The sequence below is a fragment of the Mustela putorius genome, unplaced genomic scaffold, assembly GCF_011764305.1.
Source record: "Mustela putorius furo isolate JIRA1106 unplaced genomic scaffold, ASM1176430v1.1 tig00537350_pilon_pilon_pilon, whole genome shotgun sequence".
Classification (NCBI taxonomy): domain Eukaryota; kingdom Metazoa; phylum Chordata; class Mammalia; order Carnivora; family Mustelidae; genus Mustela; species Mustela putorius.
In genome coordinates, this window is record NW_025422471.1 from 22,889,879 (window position 1) to 22,914,295 (window position 24,417).

General features: G+C 40.8%; 1 protein-coding gene across 1 annotated transcript in view; it reads left to right on the plus strand.

Moving 5' to 3' along the window:
* DMGDH (dimethylglycine dehydrogenase) overlaps positions 1-24,417 on the plus strand; it is a 65,326-nt gene that overhangs the window by 25,396 nt on the left and 15,513 nt on the right. The window contains exons 8-14 of the mRNA XM_004766817.3: positions 5,360-5,529; positions 6,367-6,520; positions 8,421-8,586; positions 9,074-9,204; positions 10,668-10,885; positions 12,760-12,917; positions 15,702-15,761. Of these exons, the coding sequence (XP_004766874.2) occupies positions 5,360-5,529; positions 6,367-6,520; positions 8,421-8,586; positions 9,074-9,204; positions 10,668-10,885; positions 12,760-12,917; positions 15,702-15,761 (1,057 nt within the window). The remainder of the gene's footprint in view (positions 1-5,359; positions 5,530-6,366; positions 6,521-8,420; positions 8,587-9,073; positions 9,205-10,667; positions 10,886-12,759; positions 12,918-15,701; positions 15,762-24,417) is intronic.

A 24,417-nucleotide genomic window follows, 5' to 3' on the forward strand; every position in this document is an offset into this window, starting at 1 on the left:
TCATGCACATGCTCTCTCAAATGAATAAGCAAATCTTTTAAAATATTATTTGTCTTTTTATTGTTAAGTTGTGGGAGTTCTTTACATATTCTAGATACAAGACCTTTATCAGATACATGATTTGCAAGTTTTTTCTCATTCTTTGAGTTGTCTTTTCACTTTCTTGATTGTGTCCACTGAATCACGAAAGTTTTAAATTTTGTTGAAGTCTAGATTGTGTATTTTTTTTCTTTTTTAGCATGTAGTTCTGGTGTCATTTATAAGAAACCATTTTCTAATCCAAGTTCATAAAGATTCATACCTATGTTTTCTTCTAAGAGTTTTATAGTTTTAACTTCTACTCTTAAATCTTTGAACAATTTTGAGTTAATTTTTGTATGTGGTGTGAGGTAGGGGTCCAACCTCATTCTTTTGTGCATAGCCAGTTATCCCAGCACCATTTATTGAAAAAGACTGTTCTTTCCGTGTTCAATTGCATTGGCTTCTGTGATATCTTTTTTCCTAACACCACTCTGACACCGACATCCAATTTTCTAAGTCTCTTACACCAACTGAGTATCCAGCAATTCAATTCAATTCTGATACTAACTTCCAGGGTTAGTGCAGATCCCACTGGTTAAGGACTCAGTCCCACAAAACTGTCTCCACTTTAGACACCAGTTGCAAGTTCCAGGGATCATCTATTCTTCTGAATGACTGACCATAATGTGGGATTTCCTACAAGTCCCTTTTCAGGTTTGATAACTCACTGGAATGACTCACAGAAATCAGGAAAATACTTTCTTTCACCCATTTGTTATAAAGGATACAACTCAGTAACAGCCAGTAGAAGAGATACATGGGGTGAGGTCAGGGTGGGGGGATATGGCACAGAGTTTTCATGCCCTCTCTGGCATACCACCTTTGGAGCACATTAGTAGGTTCACCAACCTGAAAACTCTTTGAACTCTGTCATTTAGGGGTTTTTATGGAGGTTTCATTACATAAGAGTAATTGATTAAATCATTGACCATTGATGATTGACTTTTTTTTTTTCTTTGATGATTGACTTCTTGTGACTAGGCCCTATCCTAAAGCTATTTAGTCCCTCAAGTACCTCTCACCTCATATTGAGCCATCTCCTTAGCATACTATGAATTCCAGAGGTTATTAGAAGTTCTGTGCCAGGAAATAGGGACAAAAATCAAATATTTATTTTCTTTTTTTTTTTATAAGGAAACTCACATTCTTCAAAGATTTTATTTATTTATTTGTCATAGAGAGAGCGAGCGAGAGCGAGCACAGGCAGACAGAGTGGAAGGCAGAGTCAGAGGGAGAAGCAGGCTCCCTGCGGAGCAAGGAGCCCGATGTGGGACTCGATCCCCAGGATGCTGGGATCATGACCTGAGCCGAAGGCAGCTGCTTAACCAACTGAGCCACCCAGGCGACCCAAATATTTATTTTCTATGATACCATGACATCCTTGTCAAAAGTCAATTCACATATATATATGGGTTCATTTCTGGACTCCCAATTCTAGTCCATCTATAGGTTCTGCCAGTACCACACTGTTTTAGTTACTGTAGCTTTGTAGTAAGTCCTGAAGTTGGGAAGTGTGAATCATTGTTGTTTTTCAAGATTGTGTTGGCTGTTCTGGGTCCCTTAAATTTTTATATAATTTTTAGGATCACTGTGTCAATTTTTGCAAAGAAGCCACCTAGGATTTTCTTAGGTATTGCACTGAATCTGTAGATCAACTTGGGGAGTATTGCCATAACAATATTAAGTCCAATTCATGGACATGAGGTGCCTTTCCATTTATTTAGGTCTTTTAAAATTTCTTTCAGCAATGCTTTATGGTTTTCAGAGTATAAGTTTTATACTTCTCTTGCTAAATTTATTCCTAAGTCTTTATTCTTTTTAATCCTGCAATTGACTCATAAAATTATTGATTTAGTCAACAACTACTTGTGGATCATTAGCCATAAGCCATGCTCTGAGCAAGCGGACAGTATCCCTGGCCTTATTGTATTTGTACTTTAATGGAGCATCTATTACTACTTGCCAAGGAAATTAGGAATTTGCTTTCTTTAGAACACCAGTTACTGATTATCTAGAAGTTGTATCTAATTGCATGGGGCTGATGTTGCATTCCTGCTCTGATTGTTCTGGGTAATTTTCCCAGATTGTAGACACTGGGAGGTGGATAGGGAAGATGACAGATGGGGGACAGGCAAAGTACCTCACTCTCTTTGACAGATTTAGTCTAAACCAAAAGGACTTCTTGTTATCTACAAGTTGAGATTGCTAAGATATTTCTCATGTAACATAGAATGCTCACCTTGGCTGTCCCTTCTGGCTTACATCTTTTGATCATTCCATGGTTCTGGAGGCCAGTGGTTTTCATACCTGGCTGAGCCACAGAATCATCCGACTGGCATGTTAAAATAGAATCTCTACCTTGTGATTAGTCTCTGGCACATAATTCATCCTCCTTTACATCCTATCTGTGAAATTCCTGTTTGTCAGGAGAACCCATGAAGTTGTGTTGAAATCAGAAAACCAATGAAAGCAAACAGATTCCCAGACATTACTCCTATAGATTCTGACTCCATGGTCTGGAGAGGGGCTCATGGATCCACATTTCAGTGTTGTCTGTTATTCTCATACAACGATTCCAGAGAATTTGGAGAATTTGCAAACTGTCTACATATATGCCAGTTGTTTTTTTTTTTTAAACCTTATTCACAGATCACCCTCAGTCAAGGCTGTTTTACTTTTGTCACAATTCTAACAAGGTTTTCTGTTTCAAGGTGACTGATGCCATGCCCCCCCAAATGTTGAATGGATTATATTGAGTTGAATCTAGTTTTCTTGGCATAGCACAGATTACAAACAGCAAATTAAAGGAGGGGGGAGTGCTATAAGATGTTACATGTGACAGTGTAACAGAGCTATTGCACAGAGCAGACACAAACACTCAAAAAGCACAGGAGCTGGGCCATCTAGAAGAAGCAGGCGCCACAGCTTAATGCCAGCAACGGAAGAACCCACCTCTCCTTTCCCCATCAAGTTCCCTTCCACATCCCCTTCACACATTAGTTCCTCATGAAAATCTTACCAGCTGGGCACAGGCATAATCAGTTGTTGGTTATACAAGGACCTAACAGCCATCATGTATTGCTTGCCTGTTATGTGCTTTTCAACGCCATGTCTGTGAATTCTCCACCAGCACCATAAAGAAAGCATGTGCAAAAGAAGACTAAAGCTCAGGATAGTTACGGAATTTGCCCGAGATCACACAGCTAATACTGGCAGAAGAAAAACCATACCCAGGTCTCTCTTACTCCATGCTTATGTTTAGCTACTAAGCCAGGGGCTCCCAATAATCGTTTTGGAACACTCAGTTGTGTGGCATTTTACATATAACTTGTTAATGGTTGGAGAGCTGAAGTTTGTCAAGGGTTTACTTTCTGAAAACAAATTAGACTTGATTCGGGATTATCCCCAGTGAACAGCACTCTGCACTACTTGTTAGCTCATAGACATTGTTAAAAGAGAGGGAACATAATGGTGTAGAAGTGAGACCAAAGGAAACCATGACACAGCCCTGGCTTGGCCCAAAGTGTCTGTCAAGAATGTGAATACTGTCTGTCACGTGTGTCTTGGCTGGAAAAAAAAAATTTGAGAACAATCGAAGGAGTAAAGTCCAGTAATAGAGAGTGTACACTGGGGTCAGATGAGTGAGTGTGGATCCTGAATCTGCTCTTTATGAAAGGGTGACCTTACTGAACCCCTGTGTGGGGGCTGGTCTTCCTGTTGGTGAAATAAAAGTGTTAAAGAATAAATCAGCTTGTACATGTTAGATGGAAGCAATGCCTGGCAAAGAGCAGTCACTCAATGAATGTTAATAGAACTACACAATTTCAGGCCCTATAAACGATATCTCTAGCTCTCAAAAATGACGGCTTTTGTATATCGTCCATGGACCTGGATGGGTGAATTTTAAGCATGTTTAAACATTTTTATTACCTTCTTGAAACTTAGTGAAAATTTTTATGGATGATTGTGATGACCCATGTCACTTTTTAAAATGATTCAAAGAAGTATAAATCATTGCCTCTTTATTCTCTCTGAGGAATATCCTCGTAACAACTTTAGTCATTCTTTTTTGTTTTTTGGGTTTTTTTTCTTTTTTTTTTTCTTCTTTTTTGTTTTTTAAAGGTTTTATTTATTTGAGAGAGAGAGAGAGAGAGCATAAAAGAACACAAGCCGTGAAGAGGGAGAAGCAGGCCGCCCATTGAGCAGAGAGCCCGATGTGGGGCTTGATCCCAGGACCCTGGGATCATGACTTGAGACGAAGGCAGACGCTTAAACCAACTGAGCCACCCAGGCACTCCAGTCATTCATTTTTTAATAAAATAGCCAAACTGGTATCTTGTGGGAAAAGTTAGTTAACATTTATAGTCTTTTGCTAAGGTCCTCCCAAACTCTCAGAGTGATTCTGGCTGTCAGAATCCATTTGGGATGCTGGAATTTCTGGTATTTTGAGGTCTGCCCCTGTAGCTCCTTTTCTTGGTCCACACCCCATCCCCAATGACTTTCTGCTCATCCAGTTACTCAGATGCTTCTCCTGACCTAAACCACAGACAGACCTACAGGAAAGTCCTTCATGACTAGCATGAGTTGGTAGAACTACATGCAGCCAGTATGAAACTGTGATTCCTTCATCTGAGATCAAATTATCCACCACAGTCAAGTTCTTGGTTTTAAAGCATCATCATATAGAAATAGCAAACAAGCCAACCTTTGCCACCAAGTGACCCATTTGTTGCAAAACACAAGGGACAGTGGTCCTTTCCCTCCCCTCCCCACAAGCTCCTGGGTGAGTGCGTCTTCCTGTGAATGTTTCTGAGATCAAGGTTCAGGTATCTGCACAGAGGTAAATTGAGTCTGAGAAGAGATGCTTGTGCCCCTCTGCAGTGTACAGTTTCTCCAGCAAGCTTCCTAACATTCCAAGATACTCCTAGCTCCTGGCAGGGGTGGGGATGGGCGCTGAGGAGATCATAACTGAGTCTTCCTCTTTGTTTCCTTTCCCCCATTTTCCTAAAGTGAGCCTCTTCCCTAGAGCTGTAGGGTATTTTGCATGTATGCATCTCTTGAAACTATGGAAACAAACGAGCTATACAGTCAGGTCCCTTTAATTTAAATGCCTAAACATTTTTTTTTTTTTTGAGAAAAAAGATTTCATTATGTTGTCGAGTGTTCTGAATAGCACAAAATACTCCAACTTGTGGGATCTGTAAAATAATTGGACATGTTTCATTATTTGAAGATGACATATTTTAGTAACGGTGTATTTATCTCTGTATTTTGAAAGATATGGCATAATCCATGCTGGCGGGGTGGGGAAGTATCTCAGTGACTGGATCCTGCATGGAGAACCGCCGTTTGATCTGATAGAATTGGATCCTAATCGCTATGGCAAATGGACGACAACTCAGTACACTGAGGCCAAAGCAAGAGAGTCATATGGATTCAACAATATTGGTAAAGTGCAAATTCACAGTTATCTACAAAGTGTATTCCGAATCGACTTGCAGTGCCTCTGATTTGAGCTGCTTGCTATTTTGTGCACTGTGGTAGGAGTAGGTAAGGATTCTAATAAGCACTGTGCCTTTAAAACACAACAAGGAATCTATGAGAACGTGTATCTTTAACATCAGAGTGTATCAGTGATTTTAAGGTCTAAGTCTCCTTTTACACTATCCTTGGATAGTTATATAAATGATAGTTTGGCTTTTTTTACACAAGATTTTTTAAAAGATTTATTTATTTATTTGAGAGAGAGAGAACAAGTGAGTCAGGGGACAGGGGAGAGGGAGATGGAGAGAGAGAGAGTCCCAAGCAGACTCTGTGTTGAGCCCAGAGCCCGAACTGGGGCTCCATCTCAGGACCCTGAGATTACGACCTGAGCTGAAACCAAGAGTCAGTCGCTTAGCTGACTGAGCCACCCAGGTACCCTTTAACATAATTTCTTAAAATTACAGTATAGTTGACATACAATATTATGTTAGTTTAAGGCGTACAACAGCATTTTGACATTTGTATACATTGTGAAATGGTCACCACAAGAAGTGAAATTACTATCTTTTACATAAGATGATATAGATATAGATAGAGGTATCTATATCTATATCTATATCTATATCTATATCTATAGATATAGATACCTCTATCTATATCTAGATATCTATATCTATATCTATATATATATATATATATACTTCTGGGAGTTAAGAACTGTATTTTCTATTTTTTGAATGCCTTCAAAGTTGTTTATAATTTTGGTTATATGCTATTTAGGTACTAGTTTTCCTTTTTCAGTTGGTTATCCTAAAGAAGAACGATTTGCTGGGAGGCCAACTCATCGAGTCAACGGGCTTTATAAAACCCTGGAGTCTAAGTGTTCCATGGGTTTCCATGCAGGCTGGGAGCAGCCACATTGGTTCTACAGACTGGGTCAGGACACTCAGTACAGGTAAGTGAATGATGTAACCTGACTGAGGCTCTGAATGTAGAATGGAATTTTGGATATGGAATGGAGGGACGTAAGAAAAACACCCCCGCCCCCCACTCCAAGTCACTTCACCCCATTCCCAAGAGCATGGAGCCTTTTCCTACAAAAGTTATTTTCTGTGGGCACCTGGGTGACTCAGTGGGTTAAGCCTCTGCCTTCGGCTCAGGTCATGATCCCAGGGTCTTGGGATCGAGCCCCACATCGGGCTCTCTGCTCAGCGGGGGGCCTGCTTCCTCCTCTCTCTCTCTGCCTGCCTCTCTGCCTACTTGTGATCTCCATCTGTCAAAATAAATAAATAAATAAATAAAATCTTTTTAAAAAAAAAAAAGTTATTTTTGGCAGTGGAGGCGTTAGTCTATGCCATGTGACACTGGCTTGCATCTAGGACTCCTGTGGCCTCCAGAGTCCTGCAGCCAGCTGAAGTGAAGTGTCTACTTGGCATTTCCAGGAGCTCAGAGGAAACTTCCCCATCCCCTCCACATCCCCACCTGGCTTTAGTTGGCTCCTAAAGATGTGTCCTGGTTTAGGAGGCCTGGTCAAATCCCGTTGAATGGAAATAGTATGTCAATATGGATTTTCTGTTGATCAAGGAAGAGCTCATAGCAACAACTTTCTAGTGTGTGCGCAGTGAGTCATGCAAATTATGTGTACCATTGATAAATTAGGGGGAAAGATCATTTACTTAGCATTTTACATTAAGATAAAGCATAGAGCACATTACTAAAACAATTCTCTGAATTCCTCTAAAGTTGTTGCCATAGTTGCACTTGGATTACATGCCATTGTCATTTGGGATTAGTAGTGATTATATATTTTTTCTCATAAGAATCCATAAACCAAGAGAAAACAAATAGCAAATCTAGAAATTGTTATTTCTCTCTCTCTCTTTTGGACTTTCCATTTTGTGTGTTTAAGCAGATTTTAATGTCTACTTTAAGACAAGATCTAAATGGTATAAAGAATAGCAGAGTCCCAGTGTTGATTAATGAGTTTGGGCTCAGCTGACAATCAGTCTAGAATGTCTGGGGGCAAAATACTGGTTCTGTTTTTCCTAAATGACTCAGGTAAATGCCAGATCTATTCTTCACCTTTGCTCTTTGGATCTGACTGTTTTTTTCTATTATTTTAATAATTAAACGACTGAAAACTCATTTAGCAGACAGTTGTTTGTTCTGCGGTTAAAATACCACATTAGAAGTCACCTCTGTCAAGTAGAAAGGACCCTGCGTCAGTCAGTAGACAAGCTCTGTCATTTACTAAGGCAAAAGCCTTGGAAATCACCTTATGCCTTTTCTCTAAAAAATGAAGATGTTGAACCAAGTCCTTATTCTGGGTGTGGACCAACAGCATGAGCATCACCTCTAAGAATGCAGAGTGTGGGACCCTGCCCCAGACCTGCTGCGTTAGAATTTGCATTTTAACAAGTATAAGTGATTTGTAGTTGTGTCAGTGTTTGAGAAGCACTGGAGACGATAGCTCTACCCCCTCCTATTCTGATTTAATTATATCCAAAAAAAGGTTATTTTTCTTTACATGCTCCCCACGTGATTCTAATATGCAACCAAGATCGAAAACCACAGGACTGGTAGACTTCTGTGCCTCCTTCCAGATCTGAGAGCCCGCATGTCCTATCATAATCTCTACTTAATTAATACTACGTCATTCACTCCAAAATGGGTCAAAGGAATAGAAGAGTACCTTTAAAAATATCAGTTTCTACCATATATGTATGATTCATGGAACAGAACGTTAGGTTTTACTTTTTTCCCTAAAGGGGATTTTCTAGATTAATACATTTAGTAAATATTCTGTATTTTTTTAAATGAATGACAGTTGTTTTATGACAAACATTGTGTTTCAGGCCCAGTTTTCGTCGCACAAACTGGTTTGAGCCTGTGGGATTTGAGTATAAACAGGTTATGCAAAAAGTAGGGGTTATTGACCTGTCACCATTTGGCAAGTTTAACATCAAAGGCCAAGATTCTGTTCGATTGTTGGACCATCTCTTTGCAAATGTCATCCCAAAGGTAAATAACCTTATTATATGGGTTCGAGGGTCAGGATTCTAGCCTGCTTAATTCTCTGTTCTCTCTCTCTCTCTCTCTCTCTCTTTTTTTTCCAGTTAGTATGTTATTTTAGAACACCTAATGATTTCTGTATGAATGCTAGAGCTCTTCAACCGACCATGAATATTCTAGCTAATTTTCTAATTTAAATTTTGTTGAATGAATTATCATCCAAGGACCTTATGACTTTGCTAAATTGTGTCAGCAGGGAATTGCAAAATTGACTCCAGTGTAATTTTTATGACAAATAGTTATAATTATCATTGAAATTAAGAACTTCAAAATTAATCTTGGGTTTAGGTTTAAAGATAGTTCACACAATTGATATAAATGGTAAGATTCAGATGTTTTTCATTGTTGACAATTGCATTTTTATTTCCATGTTGTATTAAAAGGATATGTAAGATTTCATTTGCATCCTGAGGTAATTTTAAATTCTTCTGTGTAGGTGGGTTTTACGAATATAAGTCACATGTTGACACCAAAAGGTCGAGTATATGCTGAGTTGACTGTTTCTCACCAAACTCCTGGGGAGTTTTTACTAATAACTGGTTCTGGATCTGAACTTCATGATCTTCGGTAAGTACGCACCTAAGAAAATTTTATGTCGGGGCACCTGGGTGGCTCAGTGGGTTGAGCTGCTGCCTTCGGCTCGGGTCATGATCTCAGAGTCCTGGGATTGAGCCCCGCATCGGGCTCTCTGCTCGGCGGGGAGCCTGCTTCCTCCTCTCTCTCTGCCTGCCTCTCTGCCTACTTGTGATCTCTGTCAAATAAATAAATAAATAAATAAATAAATAAAAAGAAAATTTTATGTGGATTGTGTACTGACTCAACCTTGCAGTGAGCTTTTCTTTTACCGGTAGCTGAAAGTACAACTTTAATTCTTAAACCTTTTTGTTTCAAATAAATTTCATGTCTTTTATAGGAAACTATTCAAAGTGAGGGACCCTGTCCCTACTCTTCCCCCCAAAAGGGAATCCTTTCATAGGGTTTGCTGGTTCTAAAAATATTAACTCCTAATTATTAGACATCATCAAGTGTCAAAACTCTCTTTAGACATTATCTCAGTTAATCCTCTTAATAGATATATCTGCAAGGTCTATATTATTCCCATTTTCATATGAGAAAACTGAATTCTGACTTAGAGTAACTTGTGTAAACCAGTTCCTTTGGATCCTGATGCCCGTGTTCAGTCCACTTCAGTAAGCGGCTTCCCTGGGTTATCTTCCTCCTTCTTCATGCTTGCTGCTCTCTGGCCTACAGCTAGATTTAAATCATTGACTTGCCACGTCAATCCTTCACGTGAGTCTTTGGTCTATGATTTAGTCTACTATCAAACCTTAGTCTTTAGTATTCCAAAAATATTTCAAATGCTATTGTTTAATAGATGTCTTATTCTGAGATTCTCACTATGGTTGTAAAATGATGCAAAGTATACCCTCCAACCCAAGATGTATCTTAGTAGCATAGCTTTGTGTAAACCCAGATGATCATTTTATGTAGCTCCAGGGACTCTCAATAAATTATAAACAAACCCTAAAACTGGGTTCCAATAATTCATCAAGACTTAGAAATTGAAACCAGTCTTTGGAGTTTTTATTGTTTCCTTCTGATCGTCAAAGCAATTATGTGTCTGGTGGCAGGCACAGTATTAACCTTTAGCAGCACAAATGGGCCTTCTGTGTATAGGTATTAGAGAAAATTGGGGTTCAAATTAATCTTTGAAGATTGAATCATTAGTTTAAATGCAATAGAGCTGTCACTATTTAAAAGAATTATGTGGCAGAACTTACTTAAATTGAAGGCTCCTTCTGTACTGTGAAAAATTATCCCCAAGTTTATAAGTGGGTAGTTTAAAGAGAGTCACTTAACATCTCTGGGACTCAGTTTCCTCAACTTAAAAAATTAGGTTGTTATACGAAATGACACTCTGGGGACTTCCTGGTAATTCTAGACACAGAACATGTCTTCAGAGAATTAATATGTTCCCAAGATGCATTATTCAAGCAAGATTTAACACAAAGTTTGTGACTCAAATGCAGATGGATTGAAGAAGAGGCTGTCAACGGTGGATATGATGTTGAAATTAAAAACATAACCGATGAGCTTGGGGTCCTTGGTGTTGCAGGGCCCCATGCAAGAAAGGTTCTTCAGAAACTGACCGCTGAGGATCTTAGTGACGATGTTTTCAAGTTTCTTCAAACCAAGTCTTTAAAGGTTTCAAACATTCCTGTCACTGCTATTAGGATATCTTATACTGGTAAGAATTGGAAAATAATTCTCTAAAATTTCAGAGGAGGCCTCTAAAATGTAAAAGAAGTGAGCACAAATGAACATGTGCCTGTGCGTTACACATACACACATGCCCTGGCAGGCACGCACACACGGACTTTTGTCAGTATGACTGTGGAGGAAGATTCCTCCTGTCCAGCTCTTAAAATAATAAGTCTTTTCACTCCTAGTCTGGGAGAGCCATTTCCCCGATTTCCAATCATTGTTCCAATCCCATGACATCTTATTATTTGGAAGGGTAGATAAAAAAGTTGGAAGAGGATAGCTGTTAGTATCATTGGAAGGGTTGACAGCATATTCAGGTCACCTGACTCTTTCTAGGAACATTCAAGATGGTCTCCCGTGGGGCATCTGGAGGGCTCTGTAGGTTCAGCACCTGCCTTTGGGTCAGGTCATGATCCCAGGGTCCTGGGATCGAGCCCCACATTGGGCTCCCTGCTCAGCAGTGAGTTTGCTTCTCCCTCTCCTCCTGCTTGTGCTCGCTCTCTGTCAAATAAATAAACCTTAAAAATCTAAAAAAAAAAAAAAAAAGATTGTTTCCCATAGACAAAATCTCTTATAGAGACCTTAAATGTATCAAGTACCTCTCAAGTATTACCATTAAGGCTCTTTTAGGGAAGTTTTCTTATAGCACCTAACCTTGTGCATAGTGTGTCTTTGAAATAGAAATGAATGATTGCTCTTCGGTTCCCCATTGGTGCTGTGGGCTCACTTTCAACTTCCTCTGGCCCTCCCTGTTCTACCACACAGTACTTGGTGCCCAGGCCTTCATTCAGTTACACGTTACTCATGTTCCGGTGGTATCCTGGAAAAGCACATTAGCGTCAGCCCTCAACACCGGGGAACAAGCAGAACATACAGGACGTGTAAAGGCTATATGTAGTTCTTCTCTGGGCTTCCACGGTCCACTTTCCCCAACCTTCTTTCACTTGACCTTCGCAAAGTAGTGACTAGCATCAAACATAAGCAGAATAAAAAATAGACTGACTGTTTGGGTTGGGTTTCATTTCCTTTGGGTTTTGCCCAGCTCTCATGGTAAATGAACGGACCACGTGGGAAGAAGAGGAGTGTGGGGGGCACTAGGGTTCATGGCTCTCCCACAGTGAAGACCATTTGAATAATTGTCGATTGCCTATATTTTAAAGCCTTGTGATTTGGGGACAAGGAGCTGGGGGTTGAGGTTCCTTCTTTTTCTTTCTTTCTTTCTTTCTTTCTTTTTCTTTCTCTTTTTCTCTCTCTCTTTCTTTCAATAAAAATTTATTGGTTCATTTGAGAGAGAGCACGAGAGAGCAGAAGCAGGGGGAGGGGCAGAGGGAGAAGGAGAGAGAATCCACAAGCAGACTCCCACTCCCCCTTGAGCCCAGACCCTGACCTGGGGCTCAATCCCAGGACGGGGAGATCATGACCTGAGCTGAAATCAACAGTCGGCCGCTTTAACCGACTGAGCCACCCACACGCCCTGGGGGTTGAGGTTTCTAAACCTCAAACCCTTTATCGTGATAAACTCTGCTGTGCTAATTACTCACTTAACATTATGAAGCTGAGGTCAAGGGTCCAGATTAAGTCCTGTAGTACCGGCTTTCTGTGTCATGAGAAGAGGTGTCCTTGATATCTCTGTCTATCTGGGAGACAGGCTGGGGCATAAATGCATCTGTGATATGGCATCTGCTTTTGCAGGGGGGAGTTTGTTGCAACTTTGTGGTGAGCTGATCTTTTAAAACTCCAGCATATCTATATTACATAAGTGGACACACTCCATTTATTTATGTGTTTTTGCTAATGCACGTCAGACCGAGTGATCATTGACCTCACTCGAGTGTGGTACTTGTGGGTTTGTTTCAGGTGAGCTGGGTTGGGAGCTGTACCACAGACGAGAAGACTCTGCAGCCCTTTATGACATTATCATGAACGCAGGCCAGGAGGAGGGAATCGATAACTTCGGAACATACGCCATGAATGTCTTAAGACTGGAGAAGGCTTTCAGAGCCTGGGGGTCAGAGGTTTGAGATGCTGGTCTTCGTTACAGTTTTGTTTATTGTATCTGACTTTGATGTAAGGGCTAGTTTTAATTGCATCAACACTGGCTCTGGCTGTTATGTCAGAAACGATGTGCTACTAGATAACTTTATTTAATTAAGGGAAGATGTTTTTCTCCTTCATTTCCCAGCTGAAAGTTTGGTGGAATTATGACACACTGTTTATTCTGCTTTACCTCCTCCCATTTGGCCGCGAGCCCTAAACATCCATCTCTGACTGCGTGTGGAGCTGCGGCTTCTCTAGGGGGCCTGCTTGCCCCCACAGTGCCTGAGGGGTGCTTTTCTTCCTCTTCTTCTGTTGCATTGCCCACCCTCATTTTCTTCTTATGTGCCTTTGGGGAAATGACACCAAAAGGTGCGTTTCTGAGGAGGGAATTGGTGATCTACTTCCACTGTTGGTAATGGGAACTAAGGGTTTCTGTGGGGTTTTCATGGGCATGATTTATTTTACTTTCTCAACTCTCCCCGAAGAAGTTATTAGTGTTGATTCTTGGGCAAGGGGTTTGGAGTTGGGGGGTATCTAAATGATCCTATTCTATACACAATCACACTGAGAAACAGTAAACGACTTAGTTCTGATTACACAGAAATAGCCCAACTGTGGTTCGGAGTCTGTTCTGTTTTATCTCCAATGGTAGGCTATCTCTGGACCTCTTAATTTTTTCATATCTCCTTAGAAGTTGTTTCCTTGAGTTTGAGGCCTGACAAGTGACATAAAGGATAGTAGTAAAGGATATACTTCAGAGTGCAGTCTCTTGGGTTTGAATTTATCCTCCGTCACGTATTAGCTATGTGGACTTAACCCTCCAGAGCCTCTGTTTATTTCTCTGTAAAATGAAGATTATCTTATTTTTTAAAAAAAGATTTTATTTATTTACTTGAGAGAGAAAAAGAGAGCACAAGCAGGGGATGAGGAGGGGCAGAGGACGAGTGAGAAGCAGACTCCTCACTGAGCAGGGAGCCTGGTGTGGGACTTGATCCCAGGACCCCCAAAATCATGACCTGAGCCAAAGGCAGACGCTTAGCCGACTGAGCCACTGAGACACCCCTAAAGTGAAGCTTATCTTTATCCTATAAAGTTATCAGAGTTATTAGATAAAGTTCCTGTTCCTAGCACACGATGAATTTAACTAGAGCACAAGGTAGGTTTGAAGGAAGGCATAGCTGGGCCCTTGGGACATCCAGACTGTGGGCAGAAGCAAGTGGGCTTCGAGGTGGAGAGGAAGCTTCCAGGAGCCACTGAAAGAACCAGGGCTTTGGGGCAAGTTGCTTTTTTTTTTCTTTCTTTCTTTCTTTCTTTCTTTCTTTCTTTCTTTCTTTCTTTCTTTCTTTCAGCAGAGGCACTGTACTAGGGGATTCTCAGCCTACAGCAGGGGCTTTCGATGAGGTTGCTGCAGGAATTCCTCAAGGAATGAAGGTTGCTGCAGGAATTCCTCAAGGAATGAAGCAGCAGATGCCATCTTTGGAATTAGCCATTTCTCCACTCTCCTTGCTCTTCCCCAGCCCTCAGAGACAAGTGTTTCTTCCTCCCACAGCCCTCGGATTTCCCAGCAGTGCCAGTACGCCCTCTGGTGGTACCACAGCAATCTTCTGTGCTTTGTTTTCATTTTTTTCTGGAGAAATTCTGAAACTTTGAACAGACAGAAAAACAAGTTTAGAGTGGCTCAAATTGATTAGCATGTATGAGAGACCAAATTTTATATCATATAAAACAAGTTTATATTACTCATCTTGTTTATATGAGTGCAGTGTTGTCTTGTTTAAAAAGTTTGGCTACTTTTTATGGAGTTTCGACCAGTTTTCTTAGTGCAAAAGAGAACAATAAGAAAACGAACAAAATCCAACAACTTCAGTTGTCAGTAGTCTCAAAGAGTGGCTTTAGTTTCAACTTAAAGTGTATTATAGGGATGTCTCAGTGGCTCACTTGGTTAAGTGTCTGCCTTAGGCTCAGGTCATGATCCTGGAGTCCCAGGATGGAGCCACACATAGGGGCTCTCTGCTCCGTCTGCTTCACCTTCTGCCCCTCCCCCCCATGCTCTCTCTTTCTCTCTCACTCACTCTCTCTCAAATACATAAAACCTTTGAAAAAATAAAGTGTATTGTATTGTAATTATTCAGGTATTCAACCATAAATGAAAAGGTAGATATTCAATCTTTGTTTCCTTTTTTCTTTCTTGAACTCTGTCAAAGCCATTTTCCTACCATCTGCTTTCTCCTCCGCGTGTCCTGATTCCTGGCTGATTGCAAGATAAGTAAATTACCTGATAGCTTTTCAAGACCTAACTATATATAACTATTATATAAAAACATATTAGTGTCTTATTTCGGGGAGGACCAGCATGTTGTGATATCCCTCAGATATTTTTTATCAGTAGAAGAGCCACAGGAACAAACTGAATTTTAAGGTCTAATATGCTATTCCAATGATAATATTTCCTGACAAGCTACATTTCAACTTTAGATTAAAAATTACTTTAAAGACCAGTCTATAACTTTCCTTTCAGAATCTGTGTTCAAAATCCAAAAGCGTTTCTCTTCACTGAAAAAAACCTGACATACGAAGGTGATATTACTGAAATGATTTTCACTCATCTAAGATTGAAAATTCATGTTTCCAGGGGCACCTGGCTGGCTCGGTTGGTAAAACACGTGACTCTGGATCTCAGGGTTTTGAGTTCAAGCCCCACATTGGGTGTAGAGATTACTTGAAAATAATATCTTTTAAAAAGATGTGTGCTTCTCTTTTAGATGAACTGTGATACAAATCCCTTGGAAGCTGGACTGGAATATTTTATAAAGTTAAACAAGGTATGTTTACATTCCAAAGTGTTCTTGAAGTAAATCTTAAAGTTATGAGGCTGTTTTGTGACAGAGCCATGCTTTAAAATTTAAGCAAGGGTGGTTATAGGACAAATGGCTTGAGCATAAATACTAAGCATTGCTCAAGGGCTTTGTATTACACTTTTTTTTTTTTTTAAGATTTTAATTTATTTATTTGACAGACAGAAATCACAAGTGGGCAGAGAGGCAGGCAGAGAGAGAGAGAGGAGAAAGCAGGCTCCCTGCTGAGCAGAAAGCCCGATGCCAATCCTAGGATCCTGGGATCATGGCCTGAGCCGAAGGCAGAGGTTTTAACCCGCTGAGCCACCCAGGTGCCCCTGTAATTACGCTTTTGTCAAAATTACGGATCGGTCCAAACTATTACAGTGTGCTCGTAGATGTAGGATAGCAGAATCCAGCAACTTTAAAGAGCAACTCTAAATTCTGGGATAACAATTACTAAGGAGAAGATGTCAGGAGACGTTCTTGTCAATCCCGGTGATCTGTGGAGTCACATGTTAGCTCATCGAACATACAGCATTAATGCACTCTCCCTGGGTGCTCACAGCAGAAAGTAGTCTCCCTTAGCAGATCTGTCCATCTGCTTATTAGACACTTTTGTATGTAAGTGCGACATTTCAAATATGTTCAGTGGAAAATGGGTATTTATCGAGAAGCCAATACAAGTATGATAACTGATATTAACGGTCTGGTGGGAATCCCTACTTTAGTATTTTTTTTTAAAGATTTTATTTATTGATCTGACAGAGAGACAGAATACAAGCAGGGGGAAGGCAGAGGGAGAAGCGGGCTCGCTGCTGAGCAGGAATCCGAGGAGGTGAGGCTTGATCCCAGGACCCTGGGTTCATGACCAGAGCAGAAGGCAGGCGTTTAAGGACTGGGCCACCCAGACACCCTTACATTAGTAGTTTTCCAAGTGTGGGCCTCAGACAGAACATCAGCATCACCTGGGAGCTTGTGAGAAATACAGATTCTCAGATCTCACCCCAGACCTGCTATGTCAGAATCTTTGGGGATCAGGCCAAGAAACCCGTGTTTTGATTCCCTGCAGGGGATTCTGGTTTGAGAAGCACCATCTTACATAATTATTGTGGAAAAGCAGATTTATTACCGCCTAGATCATCTACACAAGTCCAAAGCTAATAAAGGAAGTGATCACTTTGTTACAAACTGAATGGTTCTGTCCCTCCGAAACTCATGGGAAGAAGTCCTAATCCCCATGTGACTGTGTCTGGAGGTGGGACCTTTGGGAAGTAATCAGGTGCTGGTGAGATCATGAGAGTGGGGTCTCCACAATGGAATGAGGGTTCTCATGAGAAGATACCAGAGCTCGCTTTCCGTCTACATTGTGAGGACATGGGGAGAAGGCAGCTGTCTGCAAACCAGAAAGAGAACACTCACAGGGGAGCTGAACTGCCTCCATCTTTGACTTCCTAGCCTCCAGAGCAGTGAGAAATAACTCCCTGTAGTTAAAGATGCCGCGTTTGTGATACTTGGTTATAGCAGCCCCAGCCGACTCAGACACCCACGGAGTAGTGGCTTAGTTACTGGAAAAGAACTTAACAGCGATGCAGTTAGTGCAAATATTGAAGGAGAGGACAACAGCTGCTGCTGTGTAGGATACTTGTTAAAATTCCAGAAATAAACCGTCCTGTTGAGGTGCTAATAAGCTAACGTAAAGGCCATTTTCCCATTCTAAGGAACTATGTGAACACATGCATATGAATCAGGCTAAGGAAACTTTTTTTAATGCCCCTGCCTCAAGTTCCCAAATTCTAAGCTAAGATATTAACATAAACATGTATATTTATAGTATTAGATTGTAGGAAAGAGAACCTCCTTAAGGGTTTTAAAGGGAATAGCTTTCTGTACGTTTTCCCTGTGACTTTTATTTTTATGAGGTACCATCTGCCTCCAGACCAGAGAAAGCAGGTGCTTGGAATTTGGGCGGGCCCTTGCAGCAGATTGCTCCTTCTGATAACAGAAGTCTTGGTTTAGCGGTTTAAAATAAGGATAAAAATGGCCCGACTCTTGAAAGCACTAAAGTTCCGTTGTTGGTCACCGATAGGTAAATAGATAACTGACCCTCTTGCTTCACAGTGTTTGGGTATTATTGTTTGGGGAGAAGACACAGATAAATGAGCTCTTCGTGTTGAAATTGGGTCTTTGAAACCCCCTTTATGATTATAAGCAGGTGTGGATTGTATATTTATTAGTTCCTTTAAATTGTTTCAATAACCAAAGCCCAGCTCACAACTAAGCTGTTTAACAGAGAATGATTTTGGTTTATGGTATGCTTTTTATGATTTCTGAATTGTGGTTTTGCATTTTGGTGTCACAGAGTTCATTGTTAAGGCTTTCAGTGGGTGCAGGTCCACGGAGCCCAAGGACCTGGACCTAACTGAGCTAGTCTCTTTCAGTTTTGTGGACTCTGGTAGTGAGTGGATGTCTCAGCGACGCTAGCCTATTTTCAGGACTGATGACTACTTTGAATCCATGTTGCCCAGATCCAATATGGTGGTTTCACAACAACTTCATCTTTGTTTTGCAGCAATCATTAAGATGAAGCAGGTTTCTAGAAAACTAACATTGTAAGCGAAACTGTAATTTCATAATTCATGTTCTGTGCCTAAAAACAAAAATGTGAAAGTAAATTAAAAAATGTTACCAATCTGGCTTCATACTACATTATAAAGAATATATAATGTCCATTCAAATTGCTTTGGAAACTTGGTGGTTTATGAAAACTGAAGCAGTAGCTGAGACAGAGGAATGTTGATATTTCCATAATATACCAATAAAAATAAAATTTAGCAGCATTTTATAATTGTTTAAAACCCTTTTAAAAATTTTTATTTAGAAGATTTTATTTATTTATTTGATAGACAGAGATCACAAGTAGGTAGAGAGGCAGGCAGAGAGAGAGGGGGAAGCAGTCTCCCGGCTAAGCAGGGAGCCTGATGAGGGGTTCAATCCCAGGACCTCGAGATCATGACCTGAGCCAAAGGCAGAGGCTTAACCCATTAAGCCACCCAGGCACCCCTAAAACCCTTTTTTAAAAAGATATTTATTTATTTGATAGAGTGAGTGAGAGAGAGAGAGAGCAGAAGAGAGAGAGAGAGAGGGAGAAACAGACTCCCCACTGAGTTGGGAGCCTGACTTGGGATTTGGTCCCAGGACTCTAGGATCAAGACCTGAGCCAAAGACGCCTAATGGACTGAGTCACCCAGGCACCTCTTTTTCTTTCCCTTTGAAGCAAACATGTAGAGTTCCTTGCTTGGCTCTTAGGTATTTACACAACAATTGATAAGCCATAATAGGAAGAAAATTACCATAGGATGCAGGCTGTGGGAGCTAGGAGGGCCCAGGGAGATGGCTGCGTACCACCTGGTTTGAGGGAGAGGAAACAGAAGCACAGAGAGGTGAGGTGACCTCCGATCTCACTGTGAGGCTTTCTCACCCACCACTTTCCCCAGCAAGGTCCCTTCGCATCATGGGCCAATCAGCCTTGAATAATTGCCCAACCATGTTTTTCTGGCAACATCATCCTAAAATATGCATGCTCTACATTTTATTGATTGATGCCTCCCACAATCATGTGTTTGTTGTAACTGATTTTGTATGGTAGGATCAGAGTAGCCCCTTTAACCACACTCAGAAGGAAAACAGGTGGCTGAGGGAATGGGCCATTGCCAGGCCTCTTAAGAGAGAACTGTGTTCTTGTCAAAACCGGTAGGAGAGTAAGGAAAAGAAAAATGGAGTGTTGTGCAATCTTAGATGGCAAAGGAAGATAGTGCATGGTACTTGCCAGCCTTACTCTTGAGAGTGGTTTGGGCCCTAGCCTTCCAGTGGTGTGGGGTTGTGTGACCTGCACAGCCAAGCCCACAGTGCTCTCCTTCCTGGTCAACAATGAGTAAGTACTATTTATTAACAGTTGGCGAGGCTGCAGGTCTAACGGTTGAGGACCTAACTCCTTCCTGATGGCTCTCCGATCTCACAAGGCTTTAAATAAATGGTATTTCAGGAACTAAAGCTGTAGGACGCATTGTTAATATTCTGAAACCATCTTTGGGCTCCAGCGAGGGCGTGTAGCGGTACGCAACAGTGCCATCTTGTGGACAGTGAGCATAGAGCCTGAAAAGGAGCCGTTCACCCGGGGTGGTGATACAGGCAAGAATTAAATAGATACTTTGAAATCTCCTCAACTAAAATCCCTTTACCTGAAACAACTTATCTCATCGTTATTATTGGTATTATAATTCCAAATGAAGCTACTTCTTGGGAAAAATTAGTGGTTCTGTTTTCTTGTGGTTTTTTTTTTTTTTTTAATTAGAAATAAAGTGCATTAACCATGAGCAAAAATCATCTGCCTTAGGATGGAATCATATGTAGTATTGGAATTTTCCTCTTGGAAGTGCCGAATCTTTGTTCATTTAGAGAGAACCCCAGGCAAGATTCAGACTGAAGAATCTTGAGATTGAAGTACAAATATCACGTTTAAGATTAGAATTTTTTAAAGATCTCCTCCACCCCCAATTTCTTTCTTTTTCTCATTTACCGTATCATAGGCTTCTAACCAGTAGAAATGGAATAAAGTGATGATAACTGATGTGGGAAACAAAGGCAAAAGAAATACTATTAAATTCCCTTACCACCCATGACCCATTGACAAGTGCTTGAAACAGGCAGAGTGACCTCTCTCTAGGGACACAGCTGCCTCAAAGTTAATTTTTTGCTAAGGGCAAAAGGGCAATCTTAGCCTCCTTTGGGACCCTGTAAGTCTACTTTAACATAAAAATTCCTTTGGAAGCTTCCTTTATCTCTACCCACCAAGATACATGTTGGCAATCATCCCCAAGCATATGACCCACTGATACACATCTGAAGAGTCTTATGACTGAGGGTTTTTGTTTTTTGTTTTTTTAGATTTGATTTATTCATTTGACAGAGAGAGAAGAGCACAAGGAGGGGGAGTGGCAGGTAGAGGCAGAGGGAGAAACAGGCTCCCAGATGAACAAGGAGCTTGATTCAGGGCTCAATCCCAGGACCCCGGGATCATGACCTGAGAGAAAGGCAGACGCCTAACACACAGAGCCACCCGGGACCCCTCATGACTGACTTTTTACTAAACAGTGATAAATGACCTTTTCCCAACAATAGCTTGCCTCTTCAAGGTCCTGGAAACCTTGCTTCCAAAATCCCTCAGAGACTTAGGCTATCCCTAACCCCCTCCCAACTTGAAAGTAAGTAATGGGCCACTCCTCATGACCCCAGTGCACTCTTTCTGCCCATGGGTCCTGTCCCTGTGCTTTCATAAAACCACCTTTTTGCACCAAAGACGTCTCAAGAATTCTTTCCTGGACATTGGCTTTGAACCTATGAATCTTTTCATAGGTTCATAGGTTTGAACCTATGAATCTTTGAATCTTTTCCTCCATCAATAACCACAAGATAGAAAACAGTGTTCATAGAAAATACAGGGTTTCTCTTTGAGGAAAAAGTTATTTAAAGCATAACTGGTAAACAAAACAAAACAAAAAGAGGCAAAGCATCACCAGGCTTACTACATTCTATCTATTCAATAAGTGTTAACATTATTAAAACATCAAAGTGAAAATAAATCATTGTTCACAAACAAGTTAGAAAGGGATGTCTCATGCATGGTATTAAGTACGTACCTCTAGGGAAATTTTTTGCTTGTTTTTGTTTTTGTTTGTTTTTAAAGATTTTACTTATTTGACAGAGAGCACAAGCAGGGGGAGTGGCAGGCAGAGGGAGAGGGAGAAGCAGGCTCCCTGCAGAGCAGGGGAAGCCCAATGTGAGACTTGATACCCAGACTTCGGGATCATGACCTGAGCCAAAGGCAGTGGCTTAAACAACTGAGCCACCCAGGTGTCCCTTGGGGAATTTTTAGGTATCATAGTAAAGAAAGAAAATTTTCAGGGACTCTCCACCTTGGCTGTACTTTAGAATCATTTGGTGTATGTCTTTTTAATCATATAATGCTTAAAAAATCTGAGCTTCATGCTGCAACCCAGATCAATTTAAAAGTCTCTTGTTTTTTTTTGGGTTGTGTTTTTAATTCCCCAGGTGATTTTAAAGAAGGTTGAGAGTGATTGTGTTAGACTGATGCTTTTCAAAGGGCTGTATATTACCATCATGGAGAACTTCTTAAAAATGGCTCTACCTTCAGTGGTTCTCAAGTGTGGTTCACAGACTGGCAGCACCCGTGTTACCTAGGGATTTGTTAGAAATGCAGGTTCTTGAGTACCATCCCCAAATCAGAAACTCTGGGGTTGGGGCCCAATAACCTGTTTTGAGAAGCCCTCCAAGTGGTTCTGATGCCCACTCAAGGTTGAGAACACTGACCTACCCCAAACGAGTTGGATTAACTCTGGGGGTAGGGTCTGGGTTTCTTGGTTTTATTACACAACAAAGATTGACAAGCACTCTCTTAGGTCTTTAGCCTTATGCCTGCTGTGCTCCTGTCAGTAAGAAGGAGAACGGAAAGACAAGTGGATTGGTGAGGAAGGGGCTGTAGAATCTGGATTGAATTGGAAGTTAGTGAATCTGTGACCTGCTCTGGCTAGGGTGTGGGTGATATATTCTGCCCCTGGGGCACCTGGGTGGCTCAGTGGGTTAAGCCTCTGCCTTCAGCTCAGGTCATGATCTCAGGGTCCTGGGATCAAGCCCCGCCTCAGACTCTCTGCTCAGCAGGGAGCCTGCTTCCCCACCTCCCTCCACTGCCTGTCTCTGCGTACTTGTGATCTCTCTCTCTCTGTCAAAAAAAAAATACACACACAAACACACACACATATATATTCTGCCCCAAATCTATTTAGCTCTCTTTTCTTGTGCATATGTGGTTTGGTTTGGTTTTGTTTTTTTAATTGGGCAGTAAATGAATTTTTTGTTGTTGTTGTTGTTTTTTAAAGATTTTATTTATTTATTTGACAGGCAGAAATTACAGTAGGCAGAAAGACAAGGAGAGAGAGAGGGAGGAGGCAGGCTCCCTGCCAAGCAGAGAGCCTGATGTGGGGCTTGGATCCCAGGTCCCTGAGATCATGACCTGAGCTGAAGGCAGAGGCTTAACCCACTGAGCCACCCAGGTGCCCCTAAATGAATGTTTTTTTTAAAAAGTCACCAAATTCTAGCTGTGTGGCCTTGGGAAAGCCACTTAATTTCATTTTGCTCCTGAGACTGCTAGTCTGTAAAATGAGGGCTCCCTTATAAGTCTAAAAACCTATGAAGTACCACCTAGAAGAGTAGTTGAAGACCCCCGTACAATATCCATATGAATTGTGACATTTCAATTAAGCCATCCTTATTCTCCTACCCATTTCCATAGCTAAATGATAAAGGAAAAACCAAAGGAAAGAAAAAAGAAAATAAAACCTAGGCTGAGAGGGAGTTTATCATTCATGAAACATGTCAGAGTATATTAAACAAACAGCCATTGAATCAGCATCCTCATATACATCCAACTTCTGGTAGGAAATAATATTCTGTTTCCATCCTAAAAGCTTAAATGCGCTGTTCAGCTGCCTGCTTTAAAATCTGCAAATCTATGGAAACCCACATCTAGGAATAAATTCAAGTAATTCTTTAGGTTGCTTTTATTATATTTCAATTATTTTTTTACTTTAACAGCTTAACTAAAAGTGCAATCAATGGATGTATTGAAAGAGCACCATTTGCTAAGTTTTAATACAAGTACACACGTGTGAAACCCTGACCATGATGAGGGCGGTGAACCCATCCTTCATCCCCAGAAGTTGGTTCAGGCCTTTTTGCAGTCCCTCCCTCCTAACCCTCCCTACACCCCACCTACTCCCCAAGGAACTTTTTGTCACAACACACCACTTTGCATTTTCTAGAGTCTTCTTTTTTTTTTTTTTTTTTAAAGTTTTATTTATTTATTTATTTGTCAGAGAGAGAGAAAGCACACAAACAGGCAGAGTGGCAGACAGGCGAAGGAGGAGAGGGAAGCAGGCTCCTTGCCGAGTAAGGAGCCTGATGCAGGACTCAATCCCAGGACGCTGGGATCATGACCCGAGCCGAAGGCAGCGGCTTAACCAACTGCGCCACCCAGGCATCCCGCATTTTCTAGAGTCTTATATAAATGGAATTCTACAATATATACTTCCTTCCTTCTTTCTTTCTTTCACTCGGCACAATTGGTTTGAGACTCATCTGTGGTATTTTATGTATGAATAATTCCTTTTAATACTAAGTAAGTTTCCAGTGTGTGCATACAGCACAATTTCTTCTTTCACTTGGCACAAATATAAAGTTGTTAAATATAAAGTTGTCCCTATGTGTTGAGGACTATTTCTGGACTCTTTCATTAGATTATAGGTTTTTCTTGTTTCCAGCAACATGTTTGTATTGATTACTGTAGCTGGAATCAGGTTTTGATAGCCTTGTAATTGTGTTCTTTTTAGGTTGTTTTTGTTATCTGAGATCCTTTGAATTTCCACGAATTTTAGAATCAGCTTGTCAGTTTATAAAAAAAAATCCTGGAATTGCTTTGCATCTGTAGGTCAATTCAAGTCTTTCAACTCACGAACAAGATCTCTCTCTCCATTTACTTCAGTAATTTTTAATTTCAAAAATATTTTGT